This window comes from Hippoglossus stenolepis, chromosome 13 (genome assembly GCF_022539355.2).
Source record: "Hippoglossus stenolepis isolate QCI-W04-F060 chromosome 13, HSTE1.2, whole genome shotgun sequence".
Taxonomy (NCBI): domain Eukaryota; kingdom Metazoa; phylum Chordata; class Actinopteri; order Pleuronectiformes; family Pleuronectidae; genus Hippoglossus; species Hippoglossus stenolepis.
The window spans coordinates 12,447,827-12,466,610 of NC_061495.1; the positions used below are offsets into that span (position 1 = coordinate 12,447,827).

The 18,784-nt window shown below is 42.9% G+C and overlaps 1 protein-coding gene across 4 annotated transcripts; it reads left to right on the forward strand.

Annotated features, from left to right (window-relative positions):
* The first annotated feature begins 91 nt into the window (after positions 1-91).
* On the forward strand, positions 92-18,305 carry xirp2b (xin actin binding repeat containing 2b). Of its 4 annotated transcripts, XM_035174199.2 has the most exons (10): positions 92-251; positions 3,013-3,174; positions 3,830-3,958; positions 4,576-4,665; positions 4,936-4,993; positions 5,097-5,185; positions 6,133-12,264; positions 12,316-15,799; positions 16,595-16,725; positions 16,896-18,305. In XM_035174199.2, the coding sequence occupies exons 2-9, from the start codon at positions 3,124-3,126 to the stop codon at positions 16,684-16,686; spliced, it is 10,125 nt and encodes a 3,374-aa protein (XP_035030090.2). In that variant the 5' UTR covers positions 92-251; positions 3,013-3,123; the 3' UTR covers positions 16,687-16,725; positions 16,896-18,305. The 4 variants fall into 4 exon arrangements, with proteins under 4 accessions (XP_035030090.2, XP_047198581.1, XP_047198584.1 ...); XM_047342625.1 differs by having other exon boundaries at positions 6,133-15,799; XM_047342628.1 differs by lacking the exon at positions 3,830-3,958 and having other exon boundaries at positions 6,133-15,799.
* Positions 18,306-18,784: the final 479 nt, after the last annotated feature.

Here is an 18,784-nt window from a genome sequence, read left to right on the forward strand (position 1 = left end):
TTGACATGGGAGTCACAGACGCCTCACTCTCTAAAAAAAAACAGCCCAGGCCCATCCTTTGCAAGTGGGCGGAGGGTCTAAAATAAAATCAGCTGTCACTGTCTGCTCGGTGGACAGAGGTGGACACGTACTTCTGGAGCTGGCCTCCAACACTGGGATTTGCTTTTGGTTTTGGGAAGACCCGGCTGCGTGGCCTCCGTGTGGGATTCTACCTGCTGAGCTTATAGATTTTTATAATTAACTACATCCTGGTAGGTAACAAATGCTCGTGAGCAGTTGAGTCTTTGTGCCAAGTGGATTTTTATAAAAGTATGTGAATGATTCTGGCTTTTGAAGTTATGTTTTTATGTTACTACATCTACAAGCAAAGGAAATAAATGGAATACAGAATAACATTTAATTTGGATATCATGTAAGAAAAAAAAAACAAGGACTACTGGCTCTGAATTCTTGATTCTAAAAATGCATTAAGATTGTCCCCATGCACATCCACTAAAAATACCAGGATAAAATATAATCTTATGTTAGGCCTGCAGGGGGATAAACTGTGACTGAAACACTAAATTATCAGATTTTCTTTTTTTAGGGCTTGAGGAGAGATTAGATTTATTCTATTAACTAATTTCAAATAGATGGAGTTCTGAGCTGCTGAGCTGTTTGTGCCAAGGCCAAGTACCCAGAGGCATTATGTCGCTCTACTTCCTTGTTGTGAGGAAAGCCATAAAATGAGGAATACAGAAGCGGAATTACAAATAAAGGCAGATATATATACGAGGATATCAATGCAGGATATCTTGGAAAGGCAGAGCCTTGACCTTACAGCTTTCCTCTTTATTATACTGAGAAACACTACCCTTCATGGTTAAGTTTAAAATAGGCTTGATTTATTTTTGCAGGTACATGGCGCCGAGATTACTTCACTTTCTTGTTATTTGAGCCCTCAACCCCGACCTAACGTGTCAGGAGATATCCTCAGACTGTTGACACATTTTTTTGGCTACAAAATTAAGGTCCAACCACAAACATTTAGAGTCTGTGCATCTATATGCCCCCAAAACCTGAACTGAAATATGCCACTGGTAAAGTTTCACTGCTGAAATCAAAAGTTGAACTTGTGGATATAAGTAACTGCTGAACTAGAAGTCTCTTAATTTAAGATACGTGTAATACTAAGTTGTCTTATCTGTCTTAATGTACTGATTGGTTTACACAAACATACCCACCATTCCTCCAAGGCTAAAATAGATGGGTGACTGACTTAACCTACAAATACAGCCAATGGGAGAAATAATGCACCAAAAGTTGCTATGAAGTGTGTTATTGCCATGATATAAGACAGCATTATCAAAAGGTTAAGACTAAACTTTCACCGAACTAATTCAAATAACTAATTAAAAAATGTGATGTTTTGATTTGCAATATTTTAAGTACTTTGACATTTAATATGCAGCCATTATGTCTTTCCCTTTGCTGCCAAAAATTATATAAAAGTTGTTAAATATCGTCTGACGCAGGCAGTTGTTGACATTTATCTTTAAATCACTTTGGTTGCATACAGAGTTAATTCACTACAGAGCAACGCAGAGATGATTATCCCCGTGCTGTTAGTCTCAACAGTAAAGTGAAGTTTTTACGTCATATTTTATTCTGTTATTTGCATCAGTGCATGTGTGAATACTTTAAATTCAAACAACAGCCGTATATGTTGAGTCAGCGACTACCTGGGTGGCTGTTGGAGGAGTTTATTATCTCGCTGACTGTTCTTGCAGCACATTAAAACACTCAGTGGGTTAATGAAAATATGCTCGTGGTTCTGGACTGCTGATGCTGCTCCAGACATAAATTCTCACCAAATCTAATTATGTCTAAAATGAAAATCCATGTCACAGCTAATCCCACTTGCTTGATGATCACCTACATCTGATGATACATTTCTATCTTAAGTGGAAATGCAGTCTAAAAAGCAGAGTTTGAATAACGATGATTAATACAAGAAGTAAAAGTGATTTAAAGGGGACGAAAGCCAGGGTGATCACAGTGGGCTTTTCAGGGAAATTGACTAAAAACACCAGAGGTACAATGATATTGAAGGAATATGTCTTAAAAAACGAAACAGCTGAGCAGTTTCAGATGTTTAAGTGTCGACCAATATCTTATCACCTCATATCATTATCACTTACACAGCTTTTAATAAATCCTCCACAGCTCTGAATAAATGTCGGGGGACAGATGTGTAATTGATTTAAATGAGGGACGCCATTTAAATCAATGGATCGTCAACACGAGCACCGCCTGCACTGATGTATCACAGTGAAAGCATTACTATGCCTCACACTTTGTTGCCTTTGCTAATGTGGTTACAAATTAACCAAATATCACAAATTCAATTTTAATAACAGACTGGTGCTTCGAGGGCTTTTATTTTGAAAAACCTATGATTATTACACAAAATAGAATAATCACCATATGAGCCATGTTGTCTACCACATACTTATATTTCTACATTTGTACTTGCAAACTGCTTAAAGGTTCAGTGTGTAGAATTTAGTGACATCTAGTGGTGAAGTTGCATGTTGCAGCTGAATACCCCTCACCTCACCCTCCCCTTCCAATCCTGAAAGAGAACCTGTGGTATCATTCAATAGTCATAAAAACTCAAAAGGTGTTCAGTTTGTCCAGTCTGGGCTACTGTAAAAAAAAAACATGGCTACCTCCGTAGAGATGACCTGCTCCCAATGTAAATATAAAGTATTTAAATGTAAACGGCCCTATTCCAGGGTAAAGAAACAACAATTCATACAATTTAGATGAAACACACGAGTGAAAACATCATTAGGATTATTTTATATTGGATTTCTGCCCATAGATCCCTTTCACCTAAATCTTACCCACTAGACCTTTAATAGCGGGTGAGAACATTAAGGGTGCTACCTCTTGATAATTAGAAAAGACCTAATAACACATGTAAGAGGCGTTCTTACTCTAACAGTTTACTGGCTATCTGTGCTGTAGCTGCTGGCAGCTCAGGTTTAACCAGGGCAGGACTTCCTGTAAGCTTTGAACCAGAGGAACCGGATTCACTCTGCGGACTCAGAGGTCATCCCACTGACCAACTGTGAGGCCATGTACCAGGCAGCTGTCTCCAAGCGAGCGGGCAACACCATCCCCAGCGGGGTATTTACGCTCGTGCATGGACTTGGTATCGCTTCAGCTATGACACATACTACTATTAGAGCTCTGCCTGCACTGAAAAAGAAAACTTGCCTAAGGTATAAGCCAACCCTCAGTGGCTAATTATATCGGTTTGTTTGCTTTCTTGGTGTGTATGTTGTGGGGTAAAGTCTCTACCTGAGCACCCAGTGCTGCACAGTAGCTGAACTACACTGAGAAGGTATTGTCACCATTATTGTTGGTGCGCTCATGCAGTTATTAGTGGAGCTGATGACAGTTTTGAAGCAGGGAAAATGGGGTGAGCGATATTGCATGTACATGTATAAATAGGGGGGGGTGAAACATGAGACTCCCCTCACAGGGCAGAATATAGAGGGATGGTGCAGACAACATATAGAGTATAACATATTGGTGGCTTTGCTCTGAAGAGCTTGTGCAATCTCTAATGTGAATTTGGAACCATGACATAAAATAATATAGGTTTGTGTCTACATTTGTGTGTCTGCACAAAGCAAACAGTACATATAGTATTGGCTGCACCACATTTGACAGCAAGCCTGAGCTGCATGCACACAGCAGAGACCAGCCCTCGCAGCATCTGTGTGATTTCAGGTCACGAAGAAATGGAGGCAGCTAATAATATTTCCTGCTTCATTAGGTCATGGAGGAATCGGAGGTCTGCTCCCTGCCAGTGGGAATCGCCAGTGTGAGGAAACAATTTGAGACCCAGGAAACGGCCACATCACACAATGTAACCCAGTTCCATTACCATCACAGAACTGTGCAGGTACACATATTAGAACACAGTGTCTATATACCTTCGTCAGGCTGACACTAACAGCATGAGCTGGTTTCTATTTGCACTCCTTCATTTAGCTTCTCATCTGCATCGCTGCATGCAAGGAACAAATCGACTTATTGCGCCAATAACCGAACGTAGCAAAAGTCTATGCATTTATGTTACTGACAATACTTGACACTTCTAATAGCTTTCATGAAAAACCTCCAGGGAGTTTCATAACACTTTAACGGACTGTAGCTCCGTTCGGTTGAACTGAACAAAGCGGTGGAAAATAATTCATTATTCCAGGCTTTTGGTACAGTGTGAGTGAACAGCTTGGCACATTCTTTGACATCCGGCCTCCATCTGTGATTAGTTATCTCGAACCGCAGCGAGCAATCCAACATTGTCTCTCCGTGCGGTACTCAGTCATGTACCATGAAGCTTTGACTGTTGGAGTAAATTGTAGCGGAGTGAACTCACATCTGTGGCTACGACAAGGCGCTGTGGTTATGTGTGAAATGAAACATTGGGAGTCGTTTTGCGTGATGCCGGGTTTTGTGCGGCGCGGACGCATTTTTTCTTCGCCGTGTTTGACAACCCCGCCGTCTTCATCTCCACAGGAGACATCAAACTCGGAGGTGACGGTGTCGAGCGGCAGCAGGCAGGTCTTCCCGGGGAGCCAGCAGCTCAACTTCAACCAGGAGACGATGGTACTGAACACGTCCCACCACTGTGTTTTCTGCAGCCGTGGCTGTGATAATGAGATCGACTCTTTAATAACCTTGTTGAGAAAAAAACTGGAGCAGACTGCAATCAATCCATTTTGTGTAATTAATGTTTGTGTAGTAGGGAACAACAGTCTGGCCTGGGATTAAAAACACTTAATGAGAACATGGGCAGCACTTGAAGGGTGTAGCTGACGAGTTCAATTTGTGTACTTGATGATGCTCGAACATTTTTTCATTCATTTCTACACACAGGTGTCATACAGCGACAGTAACCTGGCATCCAGTTATGAAAACCATCAAGATGAAACAGGTAGGATGGGTTTCTTTTCCTTTTGGATATTTGTATCCTCTGCTATAAAGACTGTCACTGCAAATTTAAGGCCTCCCTTTATTCTCATGTCTGTGATTTTTAGAAGAGGACTTTCCCAGGTACACTACAAAAGAACTGAGGGATCGCTTTGAAAGAACAATAGAAGAAGCTGCTCCTCCCAAACCAGTCAAAGTAAGCATTTCAGTTTCACTCGAGTCAGGCAAATACAGAGAAAAAGTTTGGGGAATTTAAGAATGTGTACTTTAAGATACTTGATCTATTATTTAAAGTGAAAATCTGTAATATTTTCTTCCTGGTTTACTGGTGGTAACAGCGAGTGCTGTTTAAAGTGTAACTTCATCCCTAAGTTTTGTCTGAAGTGTCAGTGCCTGGAAATTCAAAACATGCCCCGCAGAGCTGGGGGAGTCCATGACATAGAGACATTCCAAACGGTTTAAAACACTGGGTGGCGTTAGGAGCCATTTTCAACCCATATATAATGCTAGTACATGTGATATTTAAACCAGCATTGATGTGTTTCATCAACTAACAGTCTTATAATTTAGTTTACTGCTCAAAGAACACATCTAAATGTGCAGCTATTTAATAATACATCATTTTGTTTCTTCATCAAAAATACAGCAGAAGAGCAGCTGTTGTATGTGTTCACAGTGCAGCCAGTAAAAAACTGCTGCTGACAGTAGTATTACACACATAAAGTTAGTCAACTTGCTAAGGAGTTGGAAGTGTGCAGCCTGTTTGCAACTCTTCATCCAACAACTCACAGTGGCTGCTCCTCATTGTTCCTGTACTTCCTGCGGTATTAAAACCAAACCAATGTCAAGACAAGAAAGCCCACGTTCAGTGTTGACGTTAACTTTACCGGCGAATAAATTGTATTTCCTGTTCCAGCTTCACAATGAAAGCGAAGCAATGTTTTACCAGTTTATCACTTTAAATGGGAAGCAGCTGTACAAACTGATCAGTTTGCATTATTCATGTGATATGATGTCAATTCTGTACTTAATCTGCAGGTGGTACAACAAGGTGACTTGTAATGCACATATAGCTCTGCCTGGGAGTAATGGGATGGACGTATAGGTATTTACCCATAAATGTGGTTTTTGTTCCTTAAAAAGATTGGACGTGACATCAATCGTGCTAAGTGGTCCTCAAATGTGACACATAACAACGCCTTGACTTGTGAGGTCTATGAGGCGTCTGCTGCTGAGGCGAGAGAAGAAACAACAGCTGCAGTGATGGATTATGAAGACTTCCCGCCCCCACCGGCTGAGGATTCTGACTATCTTCCACCCCCACCCCCCGACTTACTACAAATGCCATTAGACGATGATAATATTCCAGAGGGCTATTACTCACCCGAGCCTCCAGAGCCAGCAAACCCCAAATACCAACTAAACAGAGAGGCTTACATCAAGCAGAAGGGCATGTCAGAGCTGAAACGTCTTTACAAACACATTCATCCTGAGGTTCGCAGGAATATTGAGAAAGAGTACTTGAGTGACAACAATGAAACAGAGATCAGCCAGTTAGAGAGAGAAGAGTACATGTACGAGGACGACCGTGTTAGTCCAAATGAAAGGAACGATGAAGAATACGCGGAGTGGGAGGAGATTCTTCCGGGCGAGGTGCAGAACATGCGTTGGATGTTTGAAAATAAGCCGCTGGACACCATCAAAGATGAAACTCTCGATGAGGAGGAGGAGGACGACGACGACGACAAGAAAATAACTCAACAGGAAATCATTCTCGGCAAAGATGTGAGACGCACAGCCTGGATGTTTGAGACGAAGCAGATAGATGAGCTGGGTTCACAAAACCCCAACTCCACAGAATATCGAAATAAATTCAACAAATTTGACAAAGGGGACGTGCGTGCCGCAGCGTGGCTGTTTGAAACCCAGTCTATGGACACTCTGAACAAAATGCGTAAGGAGGAGGATTTAACTAAAGAGGTCATGTTCACTGAAGAGGATGGAAATGCCACCATTTACATGATTGACAATAAGTACATGGAAAGCCTTGGGCACACCGAGACCATTGACGAGAGCCACCTGCTGAGTCTGAGGGCAGTGTTGGAGGAAATTAACGGAGACGTGAAAACCGTAACAAGTACTTTTGACACTCAGTTTGAATGCATCATTATGGGACAATCGAGCCAAATGCTGGAGATTAAGTCTGTGCGCAAGATCGAAACCGAATTGGAAAACTCCATTGCATCACGCTGGCTTTTCGACACCCAACCCCTGGACATGACAAACAGAGAGCCTACACCTCTGAAACTTGTATGCAGTCTTTCCATGGAGGACAGCAGTAAGGGAGACTGGGGCAGGTGGCTGTTCGAGATAAAGACGCTGAATTCCTTCAACGAGTGGGAAAGCTCTCAGATGGAGAAGGAAGAGCTCGTCGGAACTGATGTGCGCAAACACTGCCTGGTGTTTGAAACGCAGCCAATGGATTCTCTGAAGGACGACTCCAACGCCAGACCTCAGGGTGTTGAAGAAATCATCGGAGGCAATGTGAGATCGGCGAGGAACTTTTTTGAAACCAGCCCTCAAGTAGCCAGGAAGAATTGCACAGAAGTGGGAAAACTTAAAAAGGCAACAGTAAGTGAAGAAATCAAAGGGGATGTGAGACACCAAAAGTGGCGCTTTGAGAGTCAAGCTCTGGAGCACATAAGAGAGGAAAAGAAGGAGGTTACACGAACCGTTAACATTGAGGAAGACCTCACGCAGGAGGATGGCACAAGCTGCAGGGCGGATGTTCGTAAGAATTGCTGGGTATTTGAGACGCAGCCAATGGATACTTTGAAAGATGATTCAAATACTCAGTCTGTGACAAAAGAGGAAATTATCGCGGGTAACGTGAGATCAGCCAGACATTATTTTGAAACGAATCCAGATGAGGAGTTGAAAGAGCTTGCAGAGGTGGGCAAACTTAAAAAAGCAGCAGCACTTGATGAGGAAAAAGGTGACGTGAGACATCAGAAATGGAGATTCGAGAGCCAACCCCTGGAACAGATTAGAGAGGAAAAGAAGGAAGTCGTTCGAACAATCGACCTGGAGGAAATCGACAAAGTGGATGTCTTGAACTACAAGCAAATCTTTGAGAGCACAGATTTAAACTGGAGAGATGAATCACAGAAGATCCTCATAGAGGGTGCGCAATCTGGGTCTGTGAAATCAAATAAAAACCTGTTTGAGTCTTCACAGCTTTATGCCATGCAAGACAGCTCAGGCCACTTTCATGAGGTGAGAACAGTGCGGCGTGAAGAGGTTGTAAAAGGAGACGTGACAACCTGCAAGTGGATGTTTGAAACTCGACCAATTGACCAGTTTGACGAAACCATGGATAGATACCAAGTTATCAAAGGTATTTCCAAACAAGAAATAGAATCTGGTGATGTTAAAACTGCAAAGTGGTTGTTTGAAACGCAGCCTCTCGATGCTATTAAGTACTTCAGCAATATTGAAGATGAAGAAACTGTGGAGACAAGTACAAAACAAGACGTTGTGAAGGGCGATGTGAAAACCTGCAAGTGGCTATTTGAGACAAAACCGATGGACATCCTGTGCGAAAGATCTGAGTTGAAGGGTGAAAATGAGTCTGAAGAAATGCGCAAGGGAGACGTCAAGACCTGCACTTGGCTCTTTGAGACACAAGCACTTGATACTATCCATGACGAGACGGAGACAGTTCTGAAAACGTGCACAGTCAATCAAGAGGACGTTCGAGGGAAGGATGTGAGAACGGCTTGTTTTCTCTTTGAGACAGAGAAACTGGAGAGCCTCAGCGGGGAGGAGACGGATTCTTTCAAGCGCGTAACTGAGATTGACATCGGGTCTGGAGATGTGTCGAGGATGAAGTATGTTTTTGAAAACCAGACCTCAGATATCATGACTTCAACATCTGACGAAGTGATGCAAAAGCTCAAGAGAGTTCAGACTGAGGATATACAAAGAGGAAATGTGGGGACCTGCAAATGGCGCTTTGAAAACCAATCCATTGATACATTACACGATAGCCAAGAAGAATCGATAAGCCGCACAGTAAATGACGTACAAGGCGGAGATGTAGATAAAGGCCGCTTCATTTTCGAGACATGCTCATTGGATAAAATCCACGAGGTGTCGGCCGAATCTGACACGGAGCTGATGAAAATACAAAAGATTGTTCGCGACAAAGATGAGAAAGGTGATGTGAGAAATTACACCATGATGTTTGAAACTCAGCCCCTTTACGCTATTCAAGACAAAGAGGGCCATTACCACGAGGTCACCACTGTGACGAGTGAGGAGGTAACAAGAGGAGATGTAGTGGGAACCCGGTGGTTGTTTGAAACCAAGCCTCTCGATGCCATCCAGGACACAGATGAGGTTTATATTATAAAATCTGTCACACAACAGGATGTGCAAAAAGGAGATGTGACCTCTGCCAAGTGGAAATTTGAGACCCAACCTCTTGATAGGATTGCTGAAGAAAAGAAGGAATTCATAAAGACTGTTGATGACATTCAAGGAGGTAACGTCAGCATGAATAAACACCGTTTTGAGTTGGATGCCTCGTCACAGGAGTCCGTTAGAACGGTAAATGTAAGTGAAATACAAAAAGGTGATGTTAGGACTGCGAAGTGGAGATTTGAAACCCAGTCAATCGATAAAATAAGGAGCATGAGCTCTGAAAATCTGATTGAAACTGTTAAAAAGGAGGAGGTTGCCAAAGGAGATGTTAAACAGTCGGTCTGGCTCTTTGAGAAAAATCCTCTTGACCACATTAAAGAGGCAGATGAGGATGTGGAGACAAGCGTCACTCAAGAGGAGATCCCCAAAGCGGATGTGAAGACAGCGACATGGCTCTTTGAAACGACACCAATGGATGACTTTAATGAGACCAAAATGGAGAGGACTGAAATTCTGGGGAAGAGCGTCAAGGGAACGCTTGAGGAGCTTTATAGTCAGGAAATGGTGAAGTCGAAGGGAATACTCATTGAAGCTGATGAAATTGGCGATGTGAGGATGGCAAAGTACCAGTTAATGAATAAGCAGGCTCCGGAGATTCAACGAGAGGACGTCATCAGGGGAGATCTACAGACGATTATGATGAACCTACTGAACAGACAGGAAAGAAGTGAGCAGCAGATCATCATAGATTCAGAGGAGAAGGGCAATATTAGTTCAACAATGCAGGAGCTATTCAGCCAAAAAACAGACAGCTCTACTGAAAGGGAGGAAATACTAAGTGGGGATATTCGGGAAGCCATAAACAACCTTTTCAGTGGGGACGGGTCAACGAAACATGGAATACTCATCCAGGAGGATGAAAAAGGAGACGTACAGATGACAATATATTCCCTTCTCAATCAACAAGAGAATGCCAATGTTGAAAGAGAAGACATCGTAAGAGGCGATATAAAGAGCACCCTCCAAAAACTGTCCAGCTCCGACAAGACAGATCGGGCCATGAAGATAAGGGTGGATGATATTGAGAAAGGAAATGTCAACTTTTACTCCACATGCATTGAATCTGGGGCACTCGACTATCTTAAACAGCTCCATCTGGGAACCGATGAGACGTCAACTGAGAGAGAAGAAAAAGAGGAGATCGTCGGAGGTGACATCAGGGGCACGAAACTAATCCTCGGTCGGAGTCAAATGCAAATTGAGCGCACAGTAGAGGATGTGACACCTGGTGATGTTCACAACACAGTTAAAGTGTTCATGACGGAGCCAACCTTAGAGAGACCCCAAAAGGAGGAAATCATCAAGGGTGATTTAAGGGCTGCTTTGAGTTCCCTCTCTGAATCAGTGAATCAGACAGTTGTTATGGAGAAAGAGGAGGTGGTGAAAGGCAACATACCGAAAACTCTGCGGTGTCTCGAGAAGGCTCAGCAGCGCTACAAGGAGATGGAGAAGCCAGATATCGTACCAGGAAATATCAGGGGGGCTAAGATATCGCTTGAGAAATCAGCAACGTCTAGAACTAAAGTTGATGTTGAGGATTTGGTTTCTGGAGATGTAAAGGCCACGCTGAAATCTCTGGAGCTGGCAAAGCAAACGGTGCGGGAAGTTGAAAGGGAGGAAATTGTGAGGGGTGATATTCAAACAACAATGCAAAACCTACACGATGCCTCCAGTGAAAGGATAACGTGTCAGCAGGAAATAGATGTGCAGGGAAACATCAGAGGGACCATTCAGCTCTTAATGGAGTCTCCACCTTCACCGAGGATGCAAAGAAGCCCGAGCCTCGAGGGTGAGTTAAAGGGTGATGTCAAGATGTCAATTAAGTCATTATATGACATGCAGGAGCAAACCCAGCTGGAGAAAGAAGAGGTGATAAAGGGGGATGTTAAAGGCACTATTAAATCTCTGCTGGAAACAGCGCAGCGGGAAGCTCAAACCAAAGTCAGGCAAGGCGCATACAGAAGAGCTCGAGTCAAGCAGAGCCCTCCAGTTAAAAACCTGAACACTGATGCACAGAGGAACATTCAAAAGTTAAGAACAGCTAATGTGGTTGAAACATCAACATCCTTGAATGAAACTGAAGCTGTTGGAGCAAAGACTTGTACTGTGGAGCAGTCTTCTCAGCAATCGACAACTGTGGTGGAGCATAAAACTATTACTCAAAACCATGGCATCAAAACATTGAAGACAGAGTTTCGTAATCTAAAATCTAACCAAAGGGGAATGACAAAACAAGAAAAAACCAGAGTGAAAACTGGTGTTTACATCTTAAAACAACAAGTGCCAGAGCCTGATCTGCCTCTCCCACCTCCACCTCCTCCAGTAGTAGACACTGACCTTCCTCCTCCTCCTCCTCCTCCCACTCCTCCTCCTCCTCCTCCCTCTGTTGATTCTGACATTGATCAGCTTCCTCCTCCACCACCACCCCTCACCAGTGAGCAGGACCTCCTCCCACCTCCTCCATCTCAACAAGAACTGGAGAGTATGCCAGCACAGGCAATTCACCGTTCGCCAGCCAAAGCAAAAAAGTTGACTGTGAAAAAAGTGAAAGCTCCGGCTTTACACCAAGTCCCGAAACTGGAGCCTAAAGTGGAGATCAGCAAAACACAAAAGGTGGAGGTTACATCAGAGAAAATGGTAGAAATGAGCCAAAGCCAATCAAAGACAACAACACATACATCAAAGACTGTCTCATATGAAATTCCTCCACCGCCTGAGTCACCACGACCATTACAGAAAGTTTATGTTGCTCCTGTGAAATTCACCCCCCCGTCTTCTCCTACTCCCCACATGAGGGGGATAATGACTAAATTCACCCCTCCGTCTTCTCCTACTCCCCAAATGAGGGGGATAATGACTAAATTCACCCCTCCGTCTTCTCCTACTCCCCAAATGAGGGGGATAATGACTAAATTCACCCCTCCGTCTTCTCCTACTCCCCACATGAGGGGGAAAATGACTAAATTCACCCCTCCGTCTTCTCCTACTCCCCACATGAGGGGGATAATGACTAAATTCACCCCTCCATCTTCTCCTCCTCCCCCCATGAAAGGGAAAATGACTAAATTCAACACTCCTCTGATAAAAGCAGAAGAACAGTTCCGGAAGCTGAGAGACGAAAACACGCCCCCAACAACTCCAACCCCCATTTACATACATGACTCAGTTAGTGCAGCTCTTGAGATGCTCTCCAACGAAGACATAGAGCAGTTCGATACCAAAACATCAGAAATCACAAAGCAGCAAGCTGAAAAGACGGCTCTCAATGTTTATTCAGACTTAGTACCATATGATTTATCCAAGCAATTTGTTAATACCACCCATGGCAATGTCAGTGCCAGTCAGGAGACAATGCTCAGTGATTCTATGATTATATCTAATGCTAAACAGCAAATTGTCTCTGAGACTTCTAAGGTTGTCTCCGTTCAAAAGACTTCAGTGAGACAACAGATGCATTCGACATCACAGAAAACAGTTTCCGTTTCCTCCAGTCAGTCTGCGGCGTCTGTCATTACTGGCGAAGTCCACACGTCAAACACTGAAGTTGCAAAAGCAGAAAACATGACTGCTGAGAGAAAGGAGTCTAAAAGTCAGAAAACAAAGGGATCCGACAAATCTGAAGATAAAAAGGAAGCCGAGATGCCTAAACCTGAACATTCTGTCACTGCTGAGGAGAATGTAAAATCAAGCAAAACGCAATCTGAGAGCAAGAAGACTAAAGACAATACAGCACCCAAATTAAACCCTAACCTTCCTAATCAGTCCTCCAAAACAGTCAAAAATGTAAAGGAGTCAAAATCACCACAGCGTGAAAACAAAAAGAAGAATGATCACTCTCCTACCAAGAGCCAAGAGAAAGTTTCTGATCAGCCAGTGCAAACAGAAAAGACAGCTGACAACGCAAATGGAAAAACAGGCAAACAGAACCAAAAGGGGAAAAAGAACAACAAACAAGAGAAGCAAGTAGAGACGAAAATGTCACATGAGAGTGAGAAACAGAGAGTTTCACAAGAGTCGAAGGTGGAAACTACCAGGGTGAAAGTGATCAGTGAATCTAAAGAGTTAAAACTTGGAATTAAGAAAGTCACTGCCTCGCCTGCTCCTGTCTCAGCGCTTGCTGCTTCTGAGATCATAACAGACAGCCAATTAGAAACTCCGACTCCCACAAAGAGGAAAAAGAAGTCCAAAAGGTCTAAAGGGGGATCACCGCCAAGTCAAAGTAAAGATGTTTCCACGGAATCGAAGGTAGAAGCTAAAAAAACCAAGACTGTTACTACCCATCAAACTCAGGACACAATTGCAGTTGCCCAAGTTCACAAAAGTTTAAAAGAAGAGCACATGCAAGTCATGAGAGAAGTCATCGCCACAGACCATCAGAGTTCCCAGAAACTAAAAGGAATTCAAAAAGACGTGAAGTCGTCTGAAAAGAAGAAAGGAGTGACGCTTCTTCAGCAGAGCGTGGAGGAACCGCAAAAAGAAAGTAGGAATGTCCCAATTACAGTGACAGGCGAGTCAGAACAAACTCAGATGGCTAAATCCACGACCGGGAGAACAGATGGGGAATCTCAAAGGCGAGAGGTCCAAGTGTTAATCTCTCACATGACAGAGCTACAAAGAAAAAATGATTCTAAATCTTTAAAGACTCTGCTCAGTGCAGTCCCAGATTGGCTCATAAGTCCACAGAGAAAATGTGAACTGGAGGGATCTGTGGTGGAAAGTGATGCGCATAAAAATAAAGAAATTCTCTCACATGTGAGGAAACTAGCCGAAGCTAAACTAATGCATCTGGAAGATAATGAGACAATGGAGAAGCATGAATGTGAGTCAGTTTCTGAGAAGGCTATTTCTAGTGGGGCAACACCAAGAATTCCCAAGATCAGTATTGGTTCTGCCAAAATTGAGAACCAAATAACTAAAAAGACTTCTCAAGTATGGAGGGAAGAAGTGAGTCAGTTCAAGTCTGTCGACTTGCGCGCTCCTTCGCCATTACTGAGGATGCGTTCTCCCTCGCCGACATTTATCACTATAGAATCCACACGAAGAACCGACTCACCCCAGAGGGTAACCCCATCACCTACCCTGCTGCACAGGCCTCCCACACCTCCCACGCCACCACCACGCAGGTGTGACACACCGACATCTCGCCTCAATAGAATAACACCCTCTCCAACTTTCGACAGAGCAGAAAATTTGGCTCGTCTCAAAGACACAACAGCCAAGCTCTCACGTGGCGTCACCCCACCGCCCCTTCTTTCTCCTCAACAGATATCAGAGAAGAAGTCAGAGATTGTGGAACCGCCTGCATCATTCCATCGGCAAATCAAAATCGAGTCCCAAATTGTGGAGGCTCAGACTTTGACAGCACATGAAACACAAAGTGAGTCTGAGACTCAAGCACCGTTGTGTCCATATAACCCAGATCTCGAAGAAGATTCAGAGCTATCGTCTGCATCTGTCAAAGAAAAGAGAGAGTTTTTTGAAGATGCCCAAAAGGCTGAAATTAAAAAGACCTATGTGCGGAAGGAGCCCATTACTATCCTTGAACGACTGGGCCCTGACATGGAGGAGGATGTAGCAGAAAATAAGAACAAAGAAACGGATGAGCTTCCCAGAGCAGACTTGTCTGGTCTTGTAAATAAATTTGAATCATCAGAAGAGAAAATGTATTTCAAAAAAGAGCTTATCCCACTCGCAAAGCAGCTTCACAACAAAACTGAAGGAACAGCTTGTAACAAAGAGAAAGTAGACATCCTGGAACAGGGAATGCCAAGTTTTGACATCCAGGCTATTAAAAATGTTTTTGAACTGGGTGAGCTAAGTTCCTCTTTCAGAGAGGAGAGAGAGGATCAGGAGGAGCCTGAGTCAAATCTGAGTGAAACAACAGCAGACACTTCAAAGCGGGAAAGGCCCCAAGAGACCAGGGGAGGCTCACGGCAGAGCACCCCCCTCCCTCTCCAGAAACATGAGGCACAAGCTGTGCCAGCAGAACCATCAGCCTTCTCTGAAGCCAAATCAATCACAGAACATTTCTCAAATGTTGATGAGTTTGGTAATGAGGTCGTCGGAACAAGGACGGCTGTCATCAAGCATTCGGAGAGCGCATCAACCCAACAGGTTCCTTTTTCCTACGCCGATGTAGTCAAAAGAAAAGCTGCAGCAGCGAGGCGAACAGAAACGTACGATGAAGATGCTACGGAGAAGCTGCTGAGGAATTTCCACAAAACGTGGACGGAGAGTGAGACAGTTTTCAAGAGTCTTGGCTACACTGTTTCTGAAGAGACGACGGCACAAGTTCTATCAAGTGAAACAAGGATCGTCTCATCTGGTAAAGCCTGAACAGCATGACACCACAGAACTGAATGGCATGGACAACGGGTGGCTTTAATTTGAGTATGTTTGTTTGTGCTGTGTTGCAAAAGCAGAATTACCAATACTGTGTATATATACACGTAGATTACGCAAGTGTTTATGTACGACCAGAGGTGCTGGTACTAACCAACAAGACCAGGATTCTTCAGCCATGCTAGCAGCTCTGTGAGGCTGTGTGACACAGTTCTGTTCTCATTAACATGCTTTCAATGGAAATACTCACATGCTGATGGTTAGGAGGTCATCCTTAACTTCTTACTTTTGGAAGTTAGCCTGCTAATATTCTCACGGTCCTCATCAGCAAAAGGAGTGTGCCGAGTTGCCATGGAGTTGTTAAAGAATGTCCTTTCCCGCTGAATACAAATGGAAGCCAATTACATCCAACCCCAGCAAACAACCTTGAACAGAGATTGTTTACAATCTGTCTCTTTCTACTAACAAATTGCAGTTGAGAGATGCAGGTGTCTGTGAAAATGGGAGCGAATAAAACTAAAACCTGAAGAATAATTGTAACCGTTCTCTCTGACAGCAGTTGCCACAGTTTACACGAATGAATGAGCATGACACATAACCTTTTAAGTGCAACCATTATGTACCGTATTGCTTTGTATTTGCAAGATTAACCATAATAACAACTGAAATACAAGCTCTGGCTCATTATTGCATTGTGACGCAGCCCAGAGAAAATGCTTTTCACGTTGGATTGATGAAAAAAAAACCTCACAATTTGCATTTTATCTCTTTCAAACAGGTTCGAGTTCCGAAGTCGGAGCTCTGCACACTGTGTCGGAGGAGAGCTTATCCAATGGATGCTCTGATAGTGGACAAAAAAAAGTACCATAAATCCTGTTTCTGCTGTGAGCACTGCAAAAATAAATTAAGGTAAACGTGGCACTCATTCAAACAAAATGCCCACAATGGACTATTTGAACATTGCAATATTAATCAGTTAATTTCTTGGTGTTTTAATCACAGCTTAATTTTCAAAAAACAATGTCATGCTTTTTATGTCGTTTAACTAACAACAGGAGGTGTTTTCTCTTTTCTTGTAGCCTTGGAAATTACGTCTCCCTCCACGGACACTTCTACTGTCTGCACCATTACAAACAACTCCTCAAGTCCAAAGGGAACCACGATAATGGACTTGGGCTGAAACCTCCCGCAGGAAGAGGTGGACCTATCCCCTCAGATGAGAAACTTGAATGGAGATATTCCATGAGCAGCATTAGTTCAGTAGACAAAACACACAGCGGTGAAAACGAAACGACAAAAGCATTTGATGAAAACAAACCGCACTCCAGCAAAATATCTGTAGTTTGGCCCCCACAGGCCGATCCCCCAAAGAAAGCCTTTAAAATAGAAGAAGACATTCAGCTAACTAAACCGCAGTGGCCCCCTCCAGACAACTCCCCCAGGTCCCCCAAACAACAGCACAGAAAGGCTGTTCCCAGAAGTGTCCTTTGAAAGAGAGTCACCAAAATGTACGGTTTAGTCAAGTAAATACAAAGACGAGCAGCACACAACAATGAAGGGTAATAGAAAATGTTACAGAACTGTCCTGGAGGCACATTTCAGGAAGTGTTTGGTTGAAGGTCGCGCAGTAAGTTGATTCAAAAGGGAACATGAGATGTAAGGATACGATAAACTGTATCATAGATGGTGTGAAAAAGCAGGTTTTAATTGTAAGTTTTAGAGAGATAGATGTGGAAAGTGGAAGCAGATGTGAAGTGGTGTGCTTTGAACTGACGTGCTTATGTGTAATTTTACATCCGCTGAATATTATATATTTGTTTACATTTAGTATTTGACACAAAATAATTCGATTTTCAAATTTGACAAAAAACAATATTAAATTCCTCGCACTTCAATAGGGACCTTGCACTATTTGTGCTCGGGGCCTAATAACCTGATACAAATTTTTATTTTTCTCGTTAATAAAGACAGTATCATGTCAAATTTAGTAGTATAACAGTCAAATAATATTAGTATTAGCATTGTAAAAGAGATAAACATTTTCAAAAATAATCTGCCCTCCCTGTTTCCTTTTCACCGCTTTTGTTTTAGTCTACCATTAATTGGTTAATTGTACAATTCAGTAAATTTTTTTTGTAACTGCATGGTGATGCTGTTCTGCTGTTGTATTATTTCGTCAGGGTTTTTATCTTTTAACATATCAACATTTTTTCATTTGTCTTTTTAGCACCTGGTGTGCAGACTACTAAAAAGCATATTGGAATTATTTTATTTATAATATTGAAAGTATATAATATAAACCAGTGAGTTGGTGGTTATCATGTTTGTTTTGGACATTTGTATCCTATCTTGAACGACAACTATTTTGCAATGAAGAATTGTATTTTTTAGATTAGACCGATATAAGACAATTCCTGACTTTGTCATGCTGTCAGGCTGGTTCACTTTCTTTATTGCTGATCTAAGGGCAATAAAATGTATGAATGTCATTGTTTCATTTGTCCGTGTCTTTGAAAGTCTCTGGCCTACTTTATGCATTAGCATCAGTGTACCGTACGTGAAATGTCAATCTGTCGCTCCATCTCCAGAGTTCATCCATATCAAACGCAGAGAGGACGAGCTGTCACAGAGCTTGTCAGGCGTGCATCTGACAGAAGCCGCCTACAGTAGACAGGGTCAGGTCAGCAGATCCCTTTCACACAGTCAGTGTAATCTCCTTTAGAAGCTATCCCCACCCCTGAGGGGGGATTTTGGAGCTCAGACTGCAGGTGTCCCTCCAGCAGGACAACCGATTGTGTGTAGCCTATAAGAACACTTGAAATTGGGCATTAACAGGCAGGAGGATGAGGGACAGCTTGAGCACATGCAGTGTGATATACAGCAGCGGAGGAAACCACACCGTAAATTATTTTTTACTGCCAGTCTAAAATAAGCCAATGACCAAATGTGGGCACTCATCCTCTTACTG